Genomic DNA, 20,947 nt, shown 5'->3' with positions numbered 1-20,947 from the left:
CTTTTCCCAACTATGTAGGGGTCGGCTTCCAGTCTAACCGGATGCAGCTGAGTACCAGTGTACCACAAGGAGCGACTGCCCTATCTAACCTCCTCAACCCAGTTACCCGGGCAACCCAATACTGGGTAAGACTGGTTGTCAGACTTACTGGCTCGAAGCTACACTGTCCCTAAGTGACATAGAATATAGTTGATATGGTACGGGAAGTGGATTCCGCAGGATGAGGGTAAAACCACTAGTAGAAGCGAGTTTATTAATAAACTATCTTCCACCAACGGACAATATTTACATGAGCTCTGTACCTAAGTCCTAATTACCTAAAAAGAAACATCAACTTATTATAATTTCTATTTTCTAGGCATCACCAATCCACAAGGCTCTATTCTGGGTAGCACTATCCGTGTTACAACTAGACGAGCCAACGTTGTACGCGGCGGGTTTGGCTTTCATGGAGCAAAACCTTCATACTTTGGAATCACAGGGACACTTCCAGCAGAAGGTAAAATCTACGTTTTATTTATTTGGCTCGTCAACAATTGTTTACACGTTAAAAATATTAAGTTTATAGTGATAGAAATTGTTCCACCATTTCTTCTTCCCAGCAAAACATAGGAAGTGGTGAAGGGGTGGATGTATTTTATATAATAAGATATTCTTTCTATGAAAGTAACGTTCCATGGTCTGCTTAGATTGTGGTTTTTAGTTTTTACTGACAACGTAAATGTCCCTTATGTCTTAAAACAACAGTTACAACGGTAAACTGTCGGTGTTCCTAAGTCTCTTAGTACCTAGTACATACTTACACAGTGCATTGTTTAAATAAATTGATATTTTTCAACAGACCTTGGAACAAGTCATGATGGAGACCAGGGAACCGTTAGAGTGGCACTTCAAGCAAATGGACCATGCTGTCGGTTTGAGGTATGTTTTTCATATATCGAAAGGAAAATCTAGTATACCCATCCATCCATCTATCACAGCCCCTGGGTTTTCCGTCTTCGGATATAGGTCTCCTCCAAATTTTTCAATTTCTGCCTAGTTCTTGCCACTCTCATCCAATTTGGTCCAATTTTGTGATTATATTTTAATCTCTTTTCAACATTACTTTAAGCCTATATAAGTATATATCATTCAACACGGTTTAGCAATTTTGGCGTGAAAGCTCGACAAATTCTTATTTAGTACTTAGTTTTAGGTTCCAAAAAAATAACACTGATTTTATTTTAAAGTTTATTCTGAAGAATAATAGACTTAAGCCATATCGTTTTAATTCAGTTTCCGTTCGAACTTCCACTTCGCGCTGGTTGGTCACCTGGTGAAGGGCTACCGTCATCCCATGGCCGCCACCGTCTCCCGCACCTGCCGCGTGCTCGTCAAGCTGCTGTCTTTGACCAAACACTCTTACTTAATATACTGGTGCTTTAAATAACATAATAGGTTACTTCTAGGCACATGACTGCACACTCGTACTTGACAGGATGGTGCTTTAACCATTAGGTCACCTAAAGGTACTATTACAAAACAAAAAACTTGGAAACATATACCTATATTTGATAATTTCAGTGTTGTATAGCCCGCTTATTGAGGATGACTATAGGCTACTTAAGCTACTTTTTAACCGGATGCGGGATGTAGTTTCAACGGATCGCGACGATTTTTTGAAATCCAGTCCATTTTTTTCTCTTTATTGTAAAAGACTAAACTCTTAAACTATATCATTTTCATTCAGTTTCCGCTCAAACTTCGTATATTTGATAATTTCAGTGTTAGCTCGTTTATTGAAATCCTGGCTCAAAATATTATATCGTTTTTCATGCAGTTTCCGTTCGAACTTCCACTTCGCTCTGGTGGGTCACCTGGTGAAGGGCTACCGTCACCCCATGGCCGCCACTGTCTCCCGCACCTGCCGCGTGCTCGTCAAACTGCTGTCTTTAGCCGCACTGGGTGACAAGTTCCATGTTACTGCTGATACTGTCGCTTATCTTACTGGTATGTGAATCCTATTTAATCTATGATATACTGATATATACCTAATAAAGGGGAAAAAATGTTTGTTTGTGCCTAAAAGGCCGCGCAACTGGTGAAGCAATTTGAAAAATTATTTAACTGTTGGGAGGGGGCACTATTCCTCGGTGATATAAGCTATTTTTTATCCAGGTACGGGAAGAAGTTTACCCAACACGCGGGTGAAACCGTGAAAAACAGCTAGTAATATATATACGCGAAAGTTTAAATGTATAGATATTTATTTGTAAGTTTTTGTGTTTGATGAAACTTGGCAATATTCATTATCTGCCTAGCCTATCTCCAACTATGTTGGGGTCTGCTTCCAAATAAATGAAACGACTGCTGATCTGACATCCCCTTAACTCGGGCGACCCAATACCTCCTGGTTGTCAGACTTACTAGCTTCTGCCTATCCGTAACCCCTATCAAAGATGAGCCAATAATAGCCGAGACTAAATGCTGCCGGGAATGAATTAGATTATTGTCATTCGTTCACAGCATTAGTGTGCGTGAGTGAAGAAGTTCGTTCTCGCTGTCACGTGAAGCACTCGTTGCCGAAATGGTTGCCCGACAACTGTGATCATTACTGTCCCACTGCTGAACATCATCAGGTATGTGACTGTATCATTCATTCAAAGAGTTCTTAGATATTTCAGTGATTATTTTTCCACCGACTTTTTTATTCATTTCGGTGAAAAATGTTAAGGAATATTCTTAGGTTCTTTTTTGTAGTTTAATCACCAGAAAAAGAGTGTTAAATATGTGTAAATATATGTTTATCAAAATAATAAAATTAAAAATTAAACACCTAGCAAAGTGTAAGAAACCCCCATCGCAAAGAGCCAACATCAAAAAAATAAAAAATAAAAGATGTGTTCAAAAGTAAATGGTTCCTTATTTTACGGACGAAATGGAACCCTATTACTAAGACGTTAGTCTACTTCTGTAACCATACTGTATCTCTTGAACCGTGATATTTAGTCGGTTGAAATTTTCATAGCTGATTTATATTTTTTTAATTAATTTCCAGTCATCAATCCTGATACAGCCGTCGACATCACACAGCTCCTGTCACAGTCGGCGACAGAAGTCGTGGGACGTACTCGATCAAGCTGCCATATCGTCTGCCCATGGTGGTGAGATTACAAACTAACTATTTATTAAGTAATGGAGGTATAAGATAATTATCAAGGGCAATGTGATAGAGCTGAAGAGTTTCTTTGAACGTGGTAATCTGAATCAATAAATAAATTCCAAAACACACAAATCTGCATTTGCTAACAGATTTGTATCCGTGTTAGTCAATCCATTTCCTATTTTTTTTATATATTTTTACCTCTTTATCATAAAGCGTGGTTTTAGAAATCACCGGGTTTAGAACTAGGTTTAGAACTTCAGCTTTGTTCGAGACGATGATTTATTCTTAGTACTAGTATGTACTAAAGCCAGTACTTTTTCAGACTACGTTTTATAATAAGGTAGCTTTATGCCCATTTTCACCAACAATCTCTTAATCTAAGTGCCACTTAGAATAAGGGCTCTCCCAATTTTGACATAAATAACTATGGATAAGGGATACCTAAACTTTGGTGAAAACGAAATTCTTATTAAGTGTTCCGTAAATGCTCTTAGGGGATCCCTTAAATTCTTAGGGGATTCCGTAAATCCCTTAATTTAGGTATTTGTTGGTGAAAATTGGCATAAGTGTATTTTTCTCTCACTTTGTAACAAGGGTGCTGTTTTTTCTTTAATTTCTATTTAAAAAAACACAGTTTCTACGAAACTATCTATATCAATTTATACCACACTGTATTTACCTACATTTTTAACAAACTCTTCATCTCAATGCCTACCAAACTCATTTGCATTTCTACCAAAACATCCTATATCATAAATTCACAGGTAAATCGCCAACCTTACAATCGGGCAGCGGAGGGCACAGCCCGCACTTGGCCACAATACCACATCAGGTAATATCATATTTTATTATATGCTTATATCATATATGTACTCATCATTATCATATATCGTTATATACCATGATATATTTATGACGAATTTATTGCACCTAAGATTTTTGAAAATCTGTTTAATTTGGCAAAACAAGGTTATCTTTTGAACTTGAGATCAGATTATAAAATAAAAGTTTCAGAGGTTTTAGAATATCGTATTGTGAAATTTATATTATCTCTAGAACTTGCTAATGTTTAGCCTATTTTGATTAAATATCTTTTATATATTTTTTAAATAATTTCCTCGGGACGCGGCTGAAACCGCAGACGGAGTCTAGTCATGATTGAAAATTGATTTGCTTAGAAATTGGTGTTCATAGCTATACCAAGTTTTACTGAAATAAATAGCTATATCACCATGAAACATTATTAATTTCACATTGAAAATATTCTTTTACAAAAAAGGTTTACATAAATAAAGTTATATATCGTGGTGCAATAAATCCAATAGAGAAACAATTGTATGTCGGTGTTTAGTCAAGGAATGGCAGAAAAACGAGTTATTTTCAGTTTATACTCACATCTGGTTCGGGAAAGCAATTTAAATTGTTTCAATAAAAAAAATACCCAAAATTAATAAAATTATAATAAACAAACCACGGTTTACTTTATGCTACGGCGTAGCCTGTAATGTGCTACGCCGTAGTAGTAATTTTTTTTTTATTATAGTAATAGTAAAGATTAACTATAAAGCCCATTCTGTGCTAAAAATATAAAATTAATAAACATGTTAAACAAGTGGAGAAGTCGTTTCTTCGGTGCCGGCAGTCCTTTCGGAAGTGAAAAATTTCTATGGCCGGTTATACGCATCGCATGCATCTCGACCTGATCCCGGAAATGAGGACTCTAGAGCCACATTAACGCGCCATTTCACCGAAGACCTGCCAGAAGTCAGCAGTGGCGAAATCGAGATCGCTCTGAGACAGCTCAAAAATGGAAAAGCCCCTGGCGAGGATGGCATTACAACAGAGCTATTAAAAGCAGGAGGAAAGCCCGTACTGGGGGAGCTCCAGAAGCTTTTTAATGCCGTCCTGTTTGAAGGGAGAACTCCAGAGGCGTGGAGTAGGAGTGTTGTCGTCCTGTTCTTCAAAAAGGGAGACAAAACCCAGTTGAAGAACTATCGACCCATTTCCTAAGCCACGTCTATAAGCTGTTCTCAAGAGTGATCACGAACCGACTTGCGCGAAGACTCGACGAATTCCAACCACCGGAGCAAGCTGGGTTTCGGAGCGGATACGGCACCATAGACCACATCCACACAGTGCGGCAGATTATACAGAAGACCGAAGAGTATAATCAGCCCCTGTGTCTAGCATTTGTGGACTATGAGAAGGCCTTTGACTCGGTTGAAATCTGGTCTGTTCTGGAGTCCCTGCAGCGTTGTCAAGTAGATTGGCGATACATCCAAGTGATGAGATGTCTCTACGAAGCCGCTACAATGTCCGTCCAAGTACAAAATCAGCAAACAAGGCCCATACCGTTGCATCGAGGAGTGAGACAAGGGGATGTTATTTCCCCGAAACTGTTCACTAATGCAATGGAGGATATGTTCAAGACGCTGAACTGGAAAGGACGTGGCATCAACATCAATGGCGAACACATCTCTCACTTGAGATTTGCTGACGATATCGTCATCATGGCGGAAACGCTGCAGGACCTACAACAAATGCTGAACGACCTGGCTGAATCTTCTCTACGCATCGGCCTACGGATGAACTTGGACAAAACCAAGGTCATATTCAATGAACATGTTCTACCGGAACCGATTGCGATACACGGCGCCGTTCTCGAAGTTGTTCGGAAATATGTATACCTCGGGCAGACATTGCAGTTAGGTAGAAACAACTTTGAGGACGAGGTGAATAGGAGAATTCAGTTGGGTTGGGCTGCATTTGGGAAGCTACGTCGAGTCCTAACATCGTCGATCCCACAGTGCCTAAAGACGAAAGTCTTCAATCAGTGCGTCCTACCTGTCATGACTTACGGAGCCGAAACGTGGACACTGACGGTACGGCTGGTCCACAAGTTTAAAGACGCTCAGCGGGCTATGGAAAGGGCTATGCTTGGCATTTCTCTGAGGGATCGCATCAGAAATGAGGTAATCCGTCAGAGAACCAAGGTCATCGACATAGCCCACCGAATCAGCAAGCTGAAGTGGCAGTGGGCTGGCCATATTAGCCGAAGAACCGATAACCGTTGGGGTAAACGAGTTCTAGAGTGGAGACCACGCCTCGGCAAGCGTAGTGTAGGACGTCCTCAGGCACGGTGGAGTGATGACTTGCGCAAGACGGCTGGCAGGAGCTGGATGCGAGTAGCCGAAAATCGATCTCAGTGGCGTGCACTTGGAGAGGCCTATGTCCAGCAGTGGACTGCGATAGGCTGATGATGAAACATGTTAAACTTATGTACAAACTCATTTTACATTATAAAAAATATTTAAAAGTCACAAATTTTATCTTTCTCAAAACTTAAATAATACAAATAACTTCTCAAAATCTATATTAAAACAGACTTAAACCGATCTTTTTGAATAATACATTAGTTTATTTAATCGCTTAATAAACACACAATAAATATCCTAAAATATTCAATAAAAGCGTTTCCCAACCAGATGAACAAAATTGGCTTGTTAGCGTTTCATTTGACAGTAATGACAGCTTTGTGTAAAGTGACATTCTAATATCATGACAGAAATATATTATTTCATGTGTAATTGATAAAGTAATTATTATCGAAAAAATGCCTTCAGATTATATTCTAGATATTTTTTTAAGAACTTATCAAAGTTTTTTTGGTTGCTTGTGCCTTATGGCCCCGAAACTGCTGAATCGATTTAAAAAATATTTCTCTGTTGGGAAGCTACATAGGCTATATTTTATCCGGGTACTGGAAATAGTTTCCACAGGATGTGGGAAAAATGGATTCTGCTATTAATTTATATGAAGAGCATTATTACATTTATAAACAAAAAATATGGTTTTGTTATTTTTGTATCTACATAGGGGCATATATCTGAAGGCATATTTTCTAAGTATTGACATTCAATAACTCCAGTACATAATTACCAATACATATAAAAAACTTACATTAAATTTTGATCCGTTTACGAGAAATCGTTCGATTCTGACGCGGGTAAATTTGCGGGTGAAAGCTAGTATTAAAATAACAACATATCAAAAAACAAAATACGCAAATAAAAACGTATTTTTACCGTTGCTAAAAATATTCTTCTTTTAAATAAGACCCCATACAGATATATAAATTCTTTTCAAATATGATTCGGTCATAGTGGGTGATAATGTACTAGAGTTGTGACATAAACAAGTTGAATCGTTACTGGAATCATGCAGCCATTGTCTGATAGTGATGTATTAGATATTATACTTATGTTCTGTTCTACTTCCTTTTCTTATGGCGGGTTGAAAAATTTGTCAATAAAATATATACTAATGATTTAAAGCTGAAGAGCTTCATTATTTATTTTGAATATTCCGAGTAACCTGCACCAAACAAAAATGTAGTTGTAACTTTGATTAACCCATCATGCAATAATTGTTACTTTTCAATTTAATCAACATCTGAATTCTGCTTTTAATATGTGGCAACCGGCGCGGCTTTAAAAGTTACAAAACTTGTGTTGAGATTTCAAAAACAATGACAGATATTGTCTAATTCATTAATCCCTCTTTCTTGATCTATGTATGTACACTTTATTTACTGTACTATAGTTAAGAAAAATCTAAATAAATATTATAAGTCTGAAATCGACTTACGTACAAAAATAATTACATTATCAACCCTATGGTGTATGAAACCTCTTAACGTCTAGAGATATAATTTTTCGTAAATAACAGTTACCGAAATAACACATTCAAAAAAAAAAACTATTCGTATTCAACCCGCCACCAACTAATTTATACTTTACCTTCCAGTTTGCCACGTACCTACTCATGTCACTGTTGTCTTTTACACGCTCCTATCCGGACTTGACTTACATTATATCGTTTGTATTACTACTTACAACCCCAACCCGCATCGCTGTGCTTGCGTTATATACGTTACTACAAAAAAACGGTTATTTTGTTAACGTTACACGTTTTATTGTTACTCTAAATGAAAAATAACGGTTTCTTTGTAACACGTTACACGTTTTATTGATACTCTAAAACGAAAATAACGGTAACTTTGTAACTCGTCACACGTTTTTTTATAACGTTAATATTGTTCTTCTAAATGAAAAATAACGGTAACTTTGTCACTGAGTTATCCGTTACACGTTATTTTGTCGACAATATTTTTATTTACACTTTGGGGTGTTTAAAATACGAATATAACGCAATATTTCACTCTTTGTAAAAACAATGATTAATGAAAATAAACGTTACTGACTTTAAAAATAACGTTATTTGTTGCAACCTTTGGAAATAACCGTTACTGTCATTATAACGTTATTTTTCGTAACTGTAACGGTTATTTTAACGTTAATCGTTGCTTATTATGTGTCAACATGCTTTGCACTGCTTTCAATCAATAGACTTCGGCTAGAATGCTTTTTAAGACTCAGAGGTCATTCTCTGTACCTACCTCGAAAGATTCCATCGGACCACCAAGAGTAATGTTATTTTTATACCGTTTTTTGTGATGGTTAATAATGTTTTGCGATATATAACTGTTTTTTTCGTCTATCTTTACAAATTTGACTTATCCGTCGTACCACAAAAAGTTTTAAACGTCTGTTGAAAACTAATCTAAAATGATGACAATTATGACTCTGAAATAAGGTTTATGTTGCAGCCACATTTTTTAGACAAGTGTTCAACAGATGTTTAAGTTTTTGTAGTAAGGCTGTATATTTTTTAGTTCATCGACAAAATAATCGTCCGTTTTTCTTAAACAATTGTTTACTTTAAAAACTTGAATGTAAAAATTCATAGTACCTAAACAGTTGTTTAAAGAAAACTGACATATATAATAATATGTAGTCGGTGCACTTGGAACTAAAACGTTAAAAAAATGCGCTTTTAAGTATCGCAAAATGTTAAATTTGATATGAAATCTTAAAATTTTTGTGACCCCTTTTTGATATTTATAGTGTCCATTAGAGACCCCATCGCCCTGGTAATGTTGGATTATTCTAAATTAAACCTGCATGGTTTACCCTGGAATTGGCATTAATTTTCAAACATTCGGCATAGTTTCTTGTCTATGATAATATTGTGAGAAATATCGATAAAAAACTGCACAGCTCTATTTTTCACAGTATTTATGGTCCTATATTTTTGCTTAGCATTTAGCGTAGAGAATAATATAATAAGATACTTCTCACAATGTTTTAATGGATAAAAAAATAACTCTTAAACATTAAAACAAAATTACACAAAAATATATAAAAATAACTTCAAACTAGGAACTCAATAAAATTAACAAATCTGAAATTTTTAATTTCAAATTCCTGTGAATACATCACAAACCATTAACATACTTTAAATTATAATTTGATGGAGGACTTATTACTTATACTTCTTCCATGGGTGTGCACCGCTTATGGGTGTGCAAGAAGTTAAATGCATTATCGATATTTGACTTTAGTTCATTAACCCAGGATTTTTATTACAACATTTGACTTTGAGTATAAACACATTATATATATCAGACATGTTTTCTTATTAAAGTTTGAAAATTTATTATGTGACAGCATTATTATCTACATTCACAACTGTCTAATTTCTCCAACAAATTATAACCAAAAGTATACACAGCTAAAATTCACTACTGCATCAATTAATTAAAACAAACACGAATAAAATGCACAAAAAAACAATAAAAATCACAGATACACCCAGATTTATTACCAAAATAATTTTAAATAGCCACAAATAGCCTGATTTGCTACGAATAGCCACAAACGCTATAAATAGCCACAAACGTCACAAATGCTACAAATAGCCACAAACGTCACAAATGCTTCAAATAGCCACAAACGTCACAAATAGCCACAAATGCTACAAATAGCCACAAACGTCACAAATAGCCACAAACGTCACAAATAGCCACAAACGTCACAATTAGCCACAAACGTCACAAATAGCCACAAATGCTACAAATAGCCACAAATGTCACAAATAGACAATATGGCCACAAGACTAAAGTCTAACACACTACGCGCTTCTAGATTTAGCTTATAGTCTAAGAGCTAGCAACGTTTTCTATGTGGAATTTCAGGTAAAGCGATTTTTTTATATGCCATCTCTGCTTTGATTAAGGTTACTACATACTATTTTTAAATGTAAAAAATAGTACAACATTGATCAAATTTCACTAAAAACTTGTTATTTTTCGGCTTATTTACTTTATCATTTGGTAATTTGTTATGAGTAACTTCTAACGAACAAATAAAATCTTAAATACTATTCTTCTTCTTAACGTTTGAGCTGCAGGTTCAGTCACCTAACGAGCAGCAATGGCAGAATTTTCTCAGATCTGCCTGGCGGCCTCTGAATTTTTTAATATACTAGATGGTCAGAATAGGTACAGATTGTCAATAGAAGCTTTTCTTGTCCGCAATTGACTGCCACAGACTTAACAGTAGTCAAAAATGTTGAACAAAACTTCTGCGTATGCATGAGAAATGAAATGGACCGAAAGACCAACGCAGGTGACATATAAAAAAACTTTACTTAAAATTCTCATAACCACACGTCGCTAGCTCTCATACTAATATTTTGTAAAATAATTCCTAAAAGTACATCGAAATAGCTACCTAAATAAAATAGATTATTCTAATAATGACATAGATGCTTCTGGATCTTAAAACCCTGGTGTACGTTTTTAAATGTCTTATTCCCTTCGTCCTAAAATATCTGTTGTATTTGTGTGGTCTCGAAATTTTGTTATATTAATATTAATTTTGAATTTGTTTAGTACGAATCTGGTTCTTCAAACCTCATACTTAGGCAGACATGTGTTGCTGGGGAGTTTCACCACTTCTTCTTCCCAGTAATAACACATAGGAAGTGGTGAAGTATTTAATTAGTTTGTACTGTGAGGGCTTCAAAAAATATGTAAATAAATGTCGTTGTTGAAAAGGGGATAGTCAGCCCATGGAGGCAGTATGTGAAACCGCGACAGCTGTGGGCAATATAACAAGAAGTGCCGTCTTGTGAGAGCATTTCCTTTCAAAAAGAGAAACTTTATGTCATTAGATTTACCTTATGTGCTTTTCACCAAAACTCACGAAGGCTTATAAAGTTGCACCCTCAAACTGCAATTGTATGATACACTATTTAGAATCTGACTGTTATATGTCCGGCACTCATAAATGCGGAACAATTCGTTTTAGTATAACCGAACCATAACCACCGGCTAACGACTGTCATGGTTTCATTAAAACAGTTTCTAGACTTTAAAAAAATAGTTACTTTTTATAAAAACCGGACATTATATTCCAAAAAAATACACCAGATTTTGTCCCAATAAATTTCGGGACCACACACCCCTCTTGTATTATACACATAAATATACACGCATATGTGCATGGTATAAGCCTAATATATACTTACATATACACACTGGATACAGGACAGTGAAGGCCGGGCTCACAGTATGCAGCACGGACCGACTGGCGAGTCGGCGCGGGAGCAGGGCGATGCCGATAGTGGGTTTGATGTGAGTACTTACATATACACACTGGATACAGGACAGTGAAGGCCGGGCTCACAGTATGCAGCACGGACCGACTGGCGAGTCGGCGCGGGAGCAGGGCGATGCCGATAGTGGGTTTGATGTGAGTACTTACATATACACACTGGATACAGGACAGTGAAGGCCGGGCTCACAGTATGCAGCACGGACCGACTGGCGAGTCGGCGCGGGAGCAGGGCGATGCCGATAGTGGGTTTGATGTGAGTACTTACATATACACACTGGATACAGGACAGTGAAGGCCGGGCTCACAGTATGCAGCACGGACCGACTGGCGAGTCGGCGCGGGAGCAGGGCGATGCCGATAGTGGGTTTGATGTGAGTACTTACATATACACACTGGATACAGGACAGTGAAGGCCGGGCTCACAGTATGCAGCACGGACCGACTGGCGAGTCGGCGCGGGAGCAGGGCGATGCCGATAGTGGGTTTGATGTGAGTACTTACATATACACACTGGATACAGGACAGTGAAGGCCGGGCTCACAGTATGCAGCACGGACCGACTGGCGAGTCGGCGCGGAGCAGGGCGATGCCGATAGTGGGTTTGATGTGAGTACTTACATATACACACTGGATACAGGACAGTGAAGGCCGGGCTCACAGTATGCAGCACGGACCGACTGGCGAGTCGGCGCGGGAGCAGGGCGATGCCGATAGTGGGTTTGATGTGAGTACTTACATATACACACTGGATACAGGACAGTGAAGGCCGGGCTCACAGTATGCAGCACGGACCGACTGGCGAGTCGGCGCGGGAGCAGGGCGATGCCGATAGTGGGTTTGATGTGAGTACTTACATATACACACTGGATACAGGACAGTGAAGGCCGGGCTCACAGTATGCAGCACGGACCGACTGGCGAGTCGGCGCGGGAGCAGGGCGATGCCGATAGTGGGTTTGATGTGAGTACTTACATATACACACTGGATACAGGACAGTGAAGGCCGGGCTCACAGTATGCAGCACGGACCGACTGGCGAGTCGGCGCGGGAGCAGGGCGATGCCGATAGTGGGTTTGATGTGAGTACTTACATATACACACTGGATACAGGACAGTGAAGGCCGGGCTCACAGTATGCAGCACGGACCGACTGGCGAGTCGGCGCGGGAGCAGGGCGATGCCGATAGTGGGTTTGATGTGAGTACTTACATATACACACTGGATACAGGACAGTGAAGGCCGGGCTCACAGTATGCAGCACGGACCGACTGGCGAGTCGGCGCGGGAGCAGGGCGATGCCGATAGTGGGTTTGATGTGAGTACTTACATATACACACTGGATACAGGACAGTGAAGGCCGGGCTCACAGTATGCAGCACGGACCGACTGGCGAGTCGGCGCGGGAGCAGGGCGATGCCGATAGTGGGTTTGATGTGAGTACTTACATATACACACTGGATACAGGACAGTGAAGGCCGGGCTCACAGTATGCAGCACGGACCGACTGGCGAGTCGGCGGGAGCAGGGCGATGCCGATAGTGGGTTTGATGTGAGTACTTACATATACACACTGGATACAGGACAGTGAAGGCCGGGCTCACAGTATGCAGCACGGACCGACTGGCGAGTCGGCGCGGGAGCAGGGCGATGCCGATAGTGGGTTTGATGTGAGTACTTACATATACACACTGGATACAGGACAGTGAAGGCCGGGCTCACAGTATGCAGCACGGACCGACTGGCGAGTCGGCGCGGGAGCAGGGCGATGCCGATAGTGGGTTTGATGTGAGTACTTACATATACACACTGGATACAGGACAGTGAAGGCCGGGCTCACAGTATGCAGCACGGACCGACTGGCGAGTCGGCGCGGGAGCAGGGCGATGCCGATAGTGGGTTTGATGTGAGTACTTACATATACACACTGGATACAGGACAGTGAAGGCCGGGCTCACAGTATGCAGCACGGACCGACTGGCGAGTCGGCGCGGGAGCAGGGCGATGCCGATAGTGGGTTTGATGTGAGTACTTACATATACACACTGGATACAGGACAGTGAAGGCCGGGCTCACAGTATGCAGCACGGACCGACTGGCGAGTCGGCGCGGGAGCAGGGCGATGCCGATAGTGGGTTTGATGTGAGTACTTACTTTTAGACCATAAAAATATTCTGAAATTAATGTTAGCTGATCAAACCATCGTGGTAACCTATAGTAATTTAAGGTGAAGTTGACAACTGGTAACGCTATTCGTCGAAACATTGACCTTGAAAGCAATATGAGGAATGATAATGAAAGTATTAACACTCTAATGTTAATGAAATTAAGGTAGGAAAGGTAAGTATATAGGAAATAAAGGTTTTTCAGTATATTTTTGTAATAAATCTCTCTCTATGTAATTTAAAGCTATTACGTTTTATCTGTTTTTAAATGGACCTCCCAAAAAGTAAGAAGTTCTCAATGCACAGGTTTCTATATTGAAACCCTTCTATTTTAACCACAGATGGTAGAGGACGACGGCCGAGGGTCACCAGGAAGCACGGACGACACGGAACGACCTTCCTCTACCAAGTCGGGAGACAGTGACTATCCTGAGACTTCTACGAAGGTAAGTTAATAAGGATCTACTCGTCATAATTTGTTTGACCTTGAATTTTGTCTTAATGATGCCTTGACCTTGAATATTGTGTAAATTAGAACTTTACCTTGAAGATTGTCTAAAAAAACCTCTAGTAAAAAGGGAGTGAATCTATACTTTTGTTTGAGCGCACTTATGTTTGGTAATATTTCTCCGATTTGAAAATTTATATCAATATCTAGGACTATCTAGTCCAATTATCGAGGAAGAATATTCACTACTTTTCAACCGGATGTGTGGAGTAGTTCCCACGGGACGTGGTTGAAACCGCGGCGTCAGCTTTTCCATTTAGTACATAGATATCTTATTACAAAGAACCAGTATTAACATAAACATTATAACATCCAGCAAGCATCAACGGACAAAGACACAAGCAGTCCAGAAAGCAACAGTCTACTCGACCCGTCGGTACTGTCGGACTTCACCACACAAGCGCTAGTGCTCACCGTGCTCGCTACGCTCGTCAAATATACCACAGGTCAGTTCAACATGCCGGGGCTGCGGGATTGTTCTCGCGAGTTACCGCGGCGCTGGTACATACGCGGCCTACGACGGAACACGACGGTGTTTAGTCGGTAAGAGTCTGACACTCCCTCACCGCGCGTAACCCACAGCGGGAGGGGTCATTTGATGATTTTTGACGTCGTTAAAAAAAATAAAAGTCAGTTCCTCATCCGCCTAGCTAAATCCCACTTCATTATGTGCTTAGCCTTTTAGATGATGAAGAGGGGTCATTATCCGCCGGGTCTACTCACAAAACTGTGTTCTAGTCAGTCATCCATGGGCCATTTAGATTATTCCATTTATTTCGATATCATCTGCTTAACTTTTGCCTAACTATGTTGGGGTTGGATTGCAGTCTGACTGGATGCAGCTTAGTGCCAGTTTGCCACTAACAGAGACTGCCTATCTGACCTCCTCAACCCAGTTACCTAAGAGCTCGATACTCATTGTTTAGACTGTTTGTCAGACTTTTTGGCTTCTGACTTCCCGTAACGACTGTCAAAAAATGTGCAACATACAATACCAATGTTAATAATTGCTGTTACAGATGAGGACGAGATAAGGATTCTGTACCAATACTTGGCCGAGGGATCTGTTGTGTTCCCCAAAGTATTCCCAGTTATGTAAGTATTACATATCATTTTTTACATTAAAAGTTCTTCAAACAAATATGCCTCTTTGAGCAAAAATTGTAAAAAAGAAATTTCTTAAAAATTGCCTTGAAATTTTTTCACGTCTGATTTGAAGCTCATTTGTGCTATAATTTTGTTTTTTTTAAACAGCCAATAAAAATAAGTGTTATTTATCAAAACATTTTTAGATTACCTGCTTAAATTAGAAAAACTTTTCATCCAATATATTTTAGATTTATTTAGGTATTATTTTTTGTACTAACAATATCAAAAATTGTTGTCAACAGTCACAGTCTACTGGACATGAAGATCAACCACGTTCTAATGCATTGCCATGATCAGCTGATTCTAAGCGCTGTGCAAAGCATCATACAGGTAAATGAATGCATGTTTATTTTATTTTCCAATTACGTGAGGCGTTTTTGTGGATTTTCAGAATTAATAATAACAGCCGACATGTTCCGTACAACCGTTGCCCGATACAACATTCTCGTTGCTCTTCATATTTACCACAAATACGAGTCTTAACTTCCTTAACGTCCTTCCAAAACATTAAAAAACTTGATAAAGATGATCAGTCATCTAGGGAGTGACCGTGGCAAAAGGCAAATTGTCTTTGAGTGTACAACACATGCAGCTGTTAGTTAACCACGAGCACCTATGTATTAATTGTGTCATCATCATATATCAGCTTAACTATTATGCCAACAAAAGCCAACCATCCAGGTTTTGGGCAGCCATCCATTCATCCATCCACTGCCCTTCTTCAAATCTTATTTATTAATTGTGTGGTGCAGCAATATAATAAATATTTCAGAACATGATAGCGAGCGAAGACGCGAGTCAGCAGCAGTTGCACTATATGCAGAGTTGTGGCTTCGGAGGCCTGTGGAGATTCGCAGGACCATTCACAAAGGTAATATTAAATTACATGATTCTAGTCCCACTGATATTATAAATGCGAAAGCTTGTAAGGATGTTTCTTTGATAAATAATTTTACCCTGCTGGTGCAAGTAGCTCCCTCATAATGAAATTGTCACCCACAGAATGAAATAAACTGGTCTTGAAGAGCAAATATACGACATCACTATTAAACAATGTAAAAATCATGGGTTCTAAATGACGCATGATCTTTTGTAATTTAAACTTAGATACAGGCCCAATTTCATCAAAAATATAAACGTATTTTTCTTAAAACCACTGTTTACTTTGAAAATTCATAGTAAACCGTTGTTTTAAGGAAACTATAATTTACGTCGTAGGTGATCTTGTGCTTTAAATATTTACTCATTTCTCAGAACCAATGCACGGCCGAAAGCAGCGAGCTATTCGTGAACTGTCTCGAAGCTATGGTGGAAACCTGTCTGCCGGGCGGCGACGAAGCCCTGACTCGGGCTCCGCCCCCCGATCCGGACCACCCGGACCCTTGCGATGGGCACCGGTATCCTGGTAAGTTAAGCTGAGATAAATTTTTAAAAAGTGACCTTGACCTTCGAAGTTATTGACCTCGAATATTTTTAAAGGATGGCACTAGTTTAGACATGAGGAAAAGTTTAGATGTGAGTGAGATTTCGGGTATAAATAGAAATGATCTTGACCGTTGTGGTCAAAGTAAACTTTACCTATGCTTGATTCAAGTGACAATGACCTTGAATTATATTTAAGGCGACTTTCGCTAACTGAACAGATTGAGTTTTCACACAGGCGTGCATTGATGACGTGTAGTTTTGTTAAGCAGTAATCGCTATGTAATTTCTTATGAATTAATATACGAATAATTGTGGAAACTACTCTACTATTATTGATATTGGTGCATACCGGAATCATCAATCGTTACGACACTATCTAATGGACGAAAGCTCATTATTTTTATTTTTTATTTATTTCTTTAACTAGGCAACTAGGGCCCATAAAATACAAATACACGTATATTGTACATAACAATACTTATATGCTAGGTACTTTTATCTGTATATGACAAAAAAGAGACTAAAATATTTATATTGTTACCAGGAGTACACCGGCAGGCCACATTATACTGTCCCACGCAGGACACATAGCCAGAGGAAGAATAGTAAATATGGACCGCACTCCTATTTACTGGTAAGTTAAAATATTTTCAAATAACATTGATTATTAAGTGAAGTAATTTGAGCTCGGCTTCCAGTTTAACCGGATGCAGCTGAGTACCAGTGTGCCACAAGGAGCGACTGCCTATGACCTCCTCAACCCAGTTGGTAAAACTGGTCGTTTTTCTAGCTTCTAACTACCCGCAATAACTGTCAAAAATTACAATAAATTTCGTCTGGTTTTCACGCCTATACCACAAAATACAACAGAAGTCAATCTCATGTATGTACTTCACTTTTCATGCCTAAACTCGGCGGTCGCGCTAGGGCTGTCAACTTTTTTATAAAACTAACGTGGTAGTGGTAAACCAATACCTAATAATAAAATATTTAATGTGGCTTACAAGAGGTTAATAAACACTTTCAAAGGAAATTCGTTTGAACGAGATACCGAACTTTTTTAGAAACCGCAATTTATAATTTTGTTATTTATAAATATATACTTATCCTACTCTTTACTTGCGAAAAAAATATTTTTGTATGTAATGGGTTGGTACAGTCCCTGATCTAAGCTTGCTTCTGCCTACAGAAACCTTGATGTGCGAGTTTTATTTCGTCTACCTTACAACATACTCTTGCCATGATCACAAAAATTATCAACTCCTACTAGTAATAATCTTTGAGGGTAGGTTGGGAGGTTCGCCTGGGTCGACACTTGCAAAACTTATTACGGTATTGGGCCAGAGGCCGCCGGGGCGCTTACCTACCCACCTAACTGTACCTACCAACTGCGTTTTTTAAACGAACCATCGAAATATGAGAAAATAAGCAGGTACATACTATAGGTAATACGGCAGGCTAAAAAAACGACTGTTCACTGTTTTAGTTGTATTAAAACAACCGTCCACTTAACAATTTAATACGACTTTTTTTGTTGCTCCATTATTACTTTTTCTTTTGTTATTAAAATTAAAAATATTACAGTTAGTATCACAACGCGTGCACATTTATCTACCTTGTGTGTGACGCGCGTATCTTAAGAAAGCGGCAGCCGCGCTCGCGCTGTTTTGAGTTGTTTTGAGACAGCGCGTCTGTGAACACGCACACATAGACACCTATGTCTGCGTGACTCGAACGCGCTTTGTATGTAGATTGACTTCTGTACCTATGTATTTTGTGCCTATACTACTTACCAATTTCAATGAAATGTGGTACACAGATATTCTACAGTCTGAAAGGCTAGCCTACTTTTTATTCGGGTGCGGGAAGTTGTTTCCTTAGAACGCGGGTGTAACCGCTGAGAAAAAAAAAAATAATAAATAAGTAGACTGGGAGAAAACGCCTATGACGTTAAACTTGTTCAAAATGTGCAGAAGTATTAAATAAATAAATATTATTATTTACAGAAAACTGAAGGAAAATGAAGTAGAAGAAATAAGAAACCCCATAGACAAGGGAATTCGTGTACAAACCACAGACAACCCCTCTTCCATTCCAGAGGTTTTTATTGCGTATATCCATATTTTAAGCGTGCATAGACAAGTAGAAACGAAGCATTGATTATTATAATATATCAATTAAGAGTAATATTACAAGAGGAAAAAAAATATTTATGTTCGTTGGTTTGTAATGGATAAACTCAAAAACATATGGACCGATTTAAAAAATATTTATGTGTTAGATAAACCCACTAATCGATGAAGACTATGAGCTACTTATCCGATTGCGCGAAGTAGTTCAGAATACATCTGTGAACTCGTCTGTTAATATTACTAATTGACTATTGTAATCGCCCGTAAAGTTTGGCAAAATTGCCCAGCTGTGGTCATAAAATAACTATGTAGCATGTGTAAACCCGACTTTACACTTGTAAGTTGCTTCCGTAAAATTACGTAAGTACCTACCGTAAAAATTACGTAAGTAACTTCCGTAAAAATAACGTAAGTTGCTTCCGTAAAAATTACGTAAGTTACTTCCGTAAAAATAACGTAAGTTGTTTCCGTAAAAATAACGTAAGTTACTTCCGTAAGAATAACGTAAGTTACTTCCGAAAAATGACGAAAGTAACTTCCGTAAATTGTAAGAAGTTCTAAGAAATGACTATAAGCGACTTACGAGTTTTACATTTATTTTATCGTAAGTTAAACTTACACGTGTAAGGTCGGCCTAGTAAAAAAAATCGTCTCTATCAAAATAAATTTAATATTAAAAGTCCTAGTTTTAGATTTTAAATCTAGAACTTTATTTCGTATTAATCGTGTCGTGTATTTTAAATTATAAGAAAATAGATCTTACTTACATATAGATATTTTATCTCAGGAAAGCAGGTGAGACATAGTTGTGTGTGTAAATATACATGCATGTTGTGTTTGTATGACTCGGTGACTACTAAACTCTCTTGTATTTAAATAATAATGTCGGGACACTTTTTCACACACGGTCGGTTAGCCCCATGGTAAGTTATTAATTACCTTGTGTTATGGGTGCTATCAATCAACGGCCATTTCGTCTATTGCAGACGATTTATGTGGTGGTGTCTGTGATACAACGCCTTTCGTGACTGAACAGACCGATACGAGAGCGACATCTCTTACCACAGGCTTGACAAGAGAAGTAACTGGACATTAGTGTCGAACTATGTTCATGTCTTTTCTGTCTCTTGTCAGCAAGCACTCCGAACCAGGCTTCATCGCAAAATTTGCGACCCTCTGCGACACGTTTGCGCCATTCAGGACGTTTTTCCGCGAGCTTCTCCCAGTCACGGTGGTCGATTTTAAATACTGCCATGTCTCGCTTGATGCAGTCTTTGAAACGAAGCAACGGCCTCCCAACATCTCTTTTTGCATTCGCTACTGCACCAAGAAGAAATGGGTGCTAACACAACTGATAAACTACGTACAGCTACATATACACATATTGTAACACCCAGACCACGGCCAACAAGCATGCTCATCACACAAATGTTGACCGAACCGGGAATAGAACCCGGGACCTCGGGTTCGGCAGTCCGGCATGGTGACCATTGCGCCATCGAGGTCGGTATTTACGCATATAAAAACAATATGCATGTATATTAACACACACACACACACAAGTTTAACTCACCCGCTTTCGTCTGATAAAATATCTATGATTTTCGACAAAAAACAACTGTTGATCAATTTTCAACCATAATATCTTTGGGTTAAGGTAAAAAATTGATCAATCATAGTTTTTCGTCGAATTTAGGTATGTATATGTATTAAAATATTATATATGTACACTTACGCACACAAAATAGTTTAGATAAATAGCTTAAAAATAAAATAAAATAGCCTATTTTGAATTCGTTAGTACAAATTATATTTTAGTTTTTAGTAAAAATATTTCATATAGGGTGCAGGAGCCAATATGTTGGCAGTATGCATGTAAAGTGCCATAGATTTTAAAGAAGTTAT

At 38.7% G+C, this 20,947-nt stretch overlaps 1 protein-coding gene across 1 annotated transcript in view; it reads left to right on the top strand.

The window, feature by feature from the left end:
• The window catches only part of LOC110377742 (neurofibromin), a 150,788-nt gene extending 131,387 nt beyond the window's left edge, over positions 1–19,401 (top strand). The window contains exons 54-68 of the mRNA XM_064042548.1: positions 359–499; positions 842–921; positions 1,820–1,989; positions 2,506–2,618; positions 3,038–3,143; positions 3,910–3,977; positions 11,598–11,684; positions 14,170–14,274; positions 14,653–14,782; positions 15,356–15,431; positions 15,728–15,815; positions 16,258–16,356; positions 16,740–16,890; positions 17,455–17,544; positions 18,917–19,401. Coding sequence (XP_063898618.1) covers positions 359–499; positions 842–921; positions 1,820–1,989; positions 2,506–2,618; positions 3,038–3,143; positions 3,910–3,977; positions 11,598–11,684; positions 14,170–14,274; positions 14,653–14,782; positions 15,356–15,431; positions 15,728–15,815; positions 16,258–16,356; positions 16,740–16,890; positions 17,455–17,501 — 1,461 coding nt within the window. The 3' untranslated portion in view covers positions 17,502–17,544; positions 18,917–19,401. The remainder of the gene's footprint in view (positions 1–358; positions 500–841; positions 922–1,819; positions 1,990–2,505; positions 2,619–3,037; positions 3,144–3,909; positions 3,978–11,597; positions 11,685–14,169; positions 14,275–14,652; positions 14,783–15,355; positions 15,432–15,727; positions 15,816–16,257; positions 16,357–16,739; positions 16,891–17,454; positions 17,545–18,916) is intronic.
• The last annotated feature ends 1,546 nt before the right edge of the window (positions 19,402–20,947 follow it).

The sequence above is a fragment of the Helicoverpa armigera genome, chromosome 29, assembly GCF_030705265.1.
Source record: "Helicoverpa armigera isolate CAAS_96S chromosome 29, ASM3070526v1, whole genome shotgun sequence".
Lineage (NCBI taxonomy): Eukaryota > Metazoa > Arthropoda > Insecta > Lepidoptera > Noctuidae > Helicoverpa > Helicoverpa armigera.
Note: the sequence above shows the minus strand (reverse complement) of the source record. Positions and strands in the feature narration are given on the sequence as shown.